Below are 5763 nucleotides of genomic sequence, written 5' to 3' on the forward strand. Positions count from 1 at the left end.
GGGGGGGGGGGGGGGGGGTGATTGACTCCAATCGGGTTGACTGACCACGTGTTAACTTCTACGATGTAGTAATAAACGGTACTCATTGCAACGGTACTCCAGATATTTCATGAATGAATCCTTTCGCATTGATAATTTCACGATATCACGTTGTAAGGGAGATGAATCATAAAGCCGTTGTGATTTGTAGCCGCGCCGACAATGCAAGGTCGTTGAACGACGTTGAAGCAAGTCTGCCAACTGAGGTGGCCGCCCGTGAAGCCGCCGTTGACGAGGCCCTCTTCGACAGAGCCGGCAAGTTCCTGTCCACCCACACCGTTGAGCTCAGCCTGCCCGAGGAGGTCTCCCGCTCATTCGATGAGGGTAATTATTCAAAGAAAGAAAAACAAAACCCATAATCAAGAAGCCAACTAATTCAACTCTGAATTTTCAGCTCGTGGCAAGAAGAAGAAGATCATCAAGACCCTCGCCCCCCTCCTCCTCCTCCTGAAACTCAAGGCCATCGCTCTCATCCCAATTGCCCTCGGTGGCCTCGCCCTGCTCGCCTTCAAGGCCCTCGTCATCGGCAAGATCGCCCTCATCATCTCCGCTATCATCGCCATCCAGAAACTGTTGGCCGCCAAGGGTCACGGCCAGAGCTACGAGGTTGTTGCCCACCCAGCCCACCACGACGAGCATCACGACACCCACTGGGGCAGATCGGCCAGCGGCGCTGACCTCGCCTACAGCGCTTACAAGCCAGCCAACTAATTTTAATAATTTAATTTTGAGAAGGAGTTTCTTCAAATCGTTATGTTAACGCTCAACTTCAGTATCACTCACCGTTGCAAAAACAATACGAGACAAGACAAACACATAGAGCCAGTATAGACGACAATGTGGGAAGGGGGGGGACCACACGACATTCCAGACAGACACGGGCTCGATGGCCCAGCTGACGAGGTGCCATGTCTTCATTCACAGACAGACCCTAGACTAGATTAGTTTCCTCTCGACGAATACGCGACTGACGCCGACCCTTGACCGTACCTCCCAAGCTCGGACGCAATGACAGTGCCCGTGACGCCTGGACAACTGTTGGATAATCCCTCGATCACCTCGTGCAGCATCCCCGGGGTCCTCGGGATACAAATGACTTGGCACTGGATCCCGACAGCTTATCTTTGATATTTTTCCTTGAAGACGACATTGCTCGATCCATTGCTCAATTACCGAGACTCTTAGTCAGTATCTCGCACGTAACAGTTTTACTTTAATTTCATTTGCCCAATGATTGATTATTTATATCGACAGAATGCGTCGAATCACCATGTAACTTATATTTGTTATTTATGAATAAATAATTTTTATTTAAACACGCTAATTAATCATTCGCCTTTCACTCAACTCGGGCTGTTGTCTCTTTCACTTTTGTTTGACTGACATCAGCTACATGCAGAAGGATCAATTGGGCTCATTATCATGGCGAGACTAATTCCGTTGGCCGTCGGTTCTTTTTTTTTGCTGAAATTTGTCTTTATTGTAACAGGGATAATGCAGGAAGAGGAGATCTTCTTCGTTGAGTGCATCCGGTGTATCGGTACGAAAGTTAGGGCTCTGCCTGGGCGATACGAAACAAAAGCCATGATGTGTGTGTACAGGTACACTTTCGCTGTGATGATAAAAAGATCTGCCGAGTGAAACCGATTGTTCTCTCGTGTGTGAATTTTGCGAAAGCTATATAGATACCTCGAGCAGGTTGTAGGGTCGACAGTTTGTTACAGTCTTGTCCGAATACAGGTTCGGGGTCTCGGCGTTGAAAAATATTTACCAACGAAAAAAGAAATTGGACCGGTAAAAAAACAATGAAGCGCGCATTTCGTGATTTTCTCTTTCTTATTTGCCTCTCGACTGGTATTACGGTCATGATGGAGTCGAAGGACAGAGTAAACGAGCCTGACCTCGAACCCGAAAACCCAGCAAGTTTCACCGATGTATTCGCCAAGTGTCTCGCAAAAAAACTCCACGGAACATTTGAGTGCATTAATCGTGGTAGTCTCAGTGTACTCGGCGCGTTGAACGATAACGATCGTTTGGATTTTGGTGATGTTAAATTGGAGCGGAGTAATGGTCAGGGGAGAGATCTCCTGGATCTTGATTATGATCCCAAGGATTTTGGGAATGTTGTTAAGGCAGCGGCAAGATTGATGGAGCGGAGAAATTTAAAGTGGGATATGGGCAGTATTTATCCGGGTCTGCAGATGAGGGTTGGTCCGATGTTGAATGGAAATGGGGTCTTGGAATTTGTGGTTGACGAGAGATATGCAGGACATACGAATAGACAACTTGGAACGGGTAGAGTTATTTTTTACTATAAAGAACTGAAATACTTCTTTTTCATATTTCCTTTCTCGCTACAGTGTTGACAATTTTCGTTTGAATTTTCCGCGTGGAATCCCGGAAATTTTTATCATGTTTAATTTCGTTGTTTGCGTACAAAGCGGGTTCTCAACTGAGAATTTAAAACTCTTTGGTACATCACTTATAACGATAGGGATGGCCAGGTAGATGACCGGGGCCTCCCATTTCATCACCCTCCTTCCTTCCTAAAGGCAATTAATTTTTAAGGGGAGACTGCTATGAGTTTTAAGTCGCGGGCTATTGGAATGCGATTTCTCATACAATGAAGATCGATTATATGTATCTAAAAATGAATAATTAGTGGAAAAAAATTAATTGTTCATTGTTCATTTGCCCTGCAAACGCGTAAAATGTTAGAAACAGTCTAGAGACTCCAATTTTTGAGCTACAGAGGTTTCTTTTTTTTCAAAATCATTGAAAAAATGTGTACAATAACAATTACACATTAGTTTTTTGAAATCCAACACCTACACAGTTAATTTCGTTATTTTTTTAATAAAAAATTGCACCATTCACGTAAAATAGCTCGAAAACTGTTTCTAAAAGAATCAAGAATATATTTTAAATATTTTAAAGATAATTTTTCTACCTATTTGATATAAATGTTGCTAATTTTTATTTTAAACAAAACGAAATTAGCTGCGTAGGAGTCGAATTTCAAAAAAGTAATTCAGAATTATTATTGCACACATTTTTCCAAAAATAAAAAAAAAAGAAACCTTAGTAGCTCAAAAATTGGAGGCCCTGGGTTATTTTTAACACTTTAAGTGTATGTGGACCTCAAAAATCCTCAAATATAAATTTTATATTGAGGAGGGGTCTGTATTGTACATAAAGACCTTAATTTCCAGTGGAAGTTCAGGAAATCTCGTGATTGAAGCATCAAATATTCTATAGATTTTCAGTTTGCATTATCCGAAAATCAGTAAAATATTTGATTTTTCAGTTCAATTATTTCGCGAAAATTTCGAAAAATAGGGAAAATTGAAAATTCATATCATTTTGTTTCCGAATATTCACATTTCATTGAAAATTCACTCAAGCTGTGAGATTTCCGTCTCTCTTCCACTGAAAACTAAGAATTGTCTAGAATTCTAAATAAAACTTGAAATTTGATCACTATTTCCCCTCTAAATCGGATTCAATGTCACTTTCACGAGAATGACTACCAGATTTGCCACGAAATTCCAAAAAAATTTTCACAGTGTAGTCTTTCCCAATTAAAAATTACAAATGACTCGAGAAGAACAGGTTCCACTCTCTCCCAGGTCTGAAATTCAAATTTCATATGGGAAAACCTCTACAGGAAAAACGTGGAAGCTCGTCACTCAGTGGATAAGACTGCACACCTGTAGAGTTTCCCAGCGAGTTAATGTCAAGGTCTACCAGTTTGAGTAGTCCTCCACAAGCTGGCACCACGGTCAAGGCCATTGCCCGACGAACGTACTTCTTCGTCTCACCTGTCCCGCTTGTTCAAATTACAGGTAGAATGCTGGTGAGGAGTCTGCTGCTCCCCTTTCTCCTCGGCTTCAAGTTCAACCTGGCTTCCCTCATTCCCCTTGTGTTCGGAGTACTCCTGGTGGTCACGAAAAAGGCCCTGTTGTTGACGAAAATTGCCCTGCTGTTGAGTGGCCTCCTTGGATGGAATTCCCTGGTGTCATCCCCTGGCCTCGGTGGCCTTGGTGGCTCAGGCCCAGTACTGGCCCATTACGGTTACGGTGGTAATCACCACTTTGGCTTCGGTCACGGTGACCATGGCCATCAATTTGGCTACAGACCCTACAGAAATCAACCGACTGATTACGGGGGATACAACCAGCATGTGATTAGAGAAGTCGTCAATGTCTATGATCCGGAGGTAGATGTCACAGAAGATGAAGCCAACAATACCCCCAGGAGTGGTAAGAAATTCATCTGGGCCACACGAGACTGAAAACCGCCGGAATAATATCAAAAATCGTAACTGTGAAATGTCAAAGAATCTATTTATATAATTTAATTCTAGAATTGTAGTATTTAATGTAAGATTATCATAATAAACTTTATGGCATGCCGTGCAATAAGTCGAGTTTATCGCACGCCGCGCTCCGCGCGGTGTGACATAATAGTACATTAGAGTACAAGGGCACAAATTTCGTTTTCCTTTGAAAAAAAACAAAAAAAACTTAATCAAATAATCAAGTAAGGGAGTTTGACCCTCTTGACCCTCGTAATCTATTGTTCCTTGTTGTACCTTGTGACCCGTATGGCCCTTATGACCTTAAAGGTCCCTGGGGGCCGCAGGAGCACAAAGATCACCTCCGTTACCCCTCCTTGTAACATGAAATAAACTTAATCAAATAATCAAGTAAGGGAGTTTGACCCTCTTGACCCTCGTAATCTATTGTTCCTTGTTGTACCTTGTGACCCGTATGGCCCTTATGACCATACGTTATTATTTTAAGAATTCTTATTGAAATACATGAAGTACATTAGAGTACAAGGGCACAAATTTCATTTTCAACGAATGTGTAGTTTACAGGCCGAGCCGAAAGCGAGGTCTGTACACACATTCGTTGAAAACGAAATTTATTACCGAGTGCTCTATAATATTTTATGTCAAGTGGTGCAGAAGTCGAGTTTTGAGCAGGCTGCGCGAAGCGCAGCGTGCGATAAACTCGACTTATTGCACGGCGCGACATAAAATTTATAGATCACTTAGGCAAACCTCGTTTTCAACGAATGTGAGTACAAACCTCGACTTCGGCTCGACCTGTAAACTTCAGATTCGTCGAAAATGAAATTTGTGCCCTTGGACTCTAATATACTATTCTCATCATGTGCTGAATCTAAATACCGTGAAAGGCGAGACAATGATGAAAATAATGAATTAACCAGTTAGTAGCCGCGCTACGAGCCTTTCCCTCACAAAAATTTTCAGTCCATAGGAAATATACCCTAAAGGTGCAAATATTTTGCTGACATTTTTTAAATGCCTAAAGTAACTCTTCTAGTTCAGTCTGGTGGTAAAAGCCTTGGTAAAAATGGTAAAAGTCGTCTATCGGTCAGGGTTCAGTAGAAAAATAGTAATATTTCAGGGCGAGTGCCGTGCACTGATAGACCGACTCATTTATTCCGAACGAGATTCGTTAACTATTAACGAATGGTAGAGTTGAATATGACCAAATGAATTTTCGTTAATAGTTAACGTTAATAGTTAAATTGTTCACTTGAAAGGTGAAAATTGAGTCAGAGAAGCCTTCCCAAATGTGCATTTGTTAACTATTAACGAATGAACATTTGGTGAGACCGAATAGACCCTAGTCTCCAACCAAATCCATTCGTTAACAATAATTCATCCTTTCTATCAGTGTGGGGTTTTTC

At 41.9% G+C, this 5763-nt stretch overlaps 1 protein-coding gene across 1 annotated transcript; it reads left to right on the forward strand.

The window, feature by feature from the left end:
* Positions 1 to 161: 161 nt before the first annotated feature.
* On the forward strand, positions 162 to 750 carry LOC107039359. Its single transcript, XM_015258926.1, has 2 exons — positions 162 to 363; positions 434 to 750. The coding sequence occupies exons 1-2, from the start codon at positions 162 to 164 to the stop codon at positions 748 to 750; spliced, it is 519 nt and encodes a 172-aa protein (XP_015114412.1).
* The last annotated feature ends 5013 nt before the right edge of the window (positions 751 to 5763 follow it).

Source organism: Diachasma alloeum, unplaced genomic scaffold (genome assembly GCF_001412515.2).
Source record: "Diachasma alloeum isolate Michigan unplaced genomic scaffold, Dall2.0 Dall_scaffold_00299, whole genome shotgun sequence".
NCBI lineage: Eukaryota > Metazoa > Arthropoda > Insecta > Hymenoptera > Braconidae > Diachasma > Diachasma alloeum.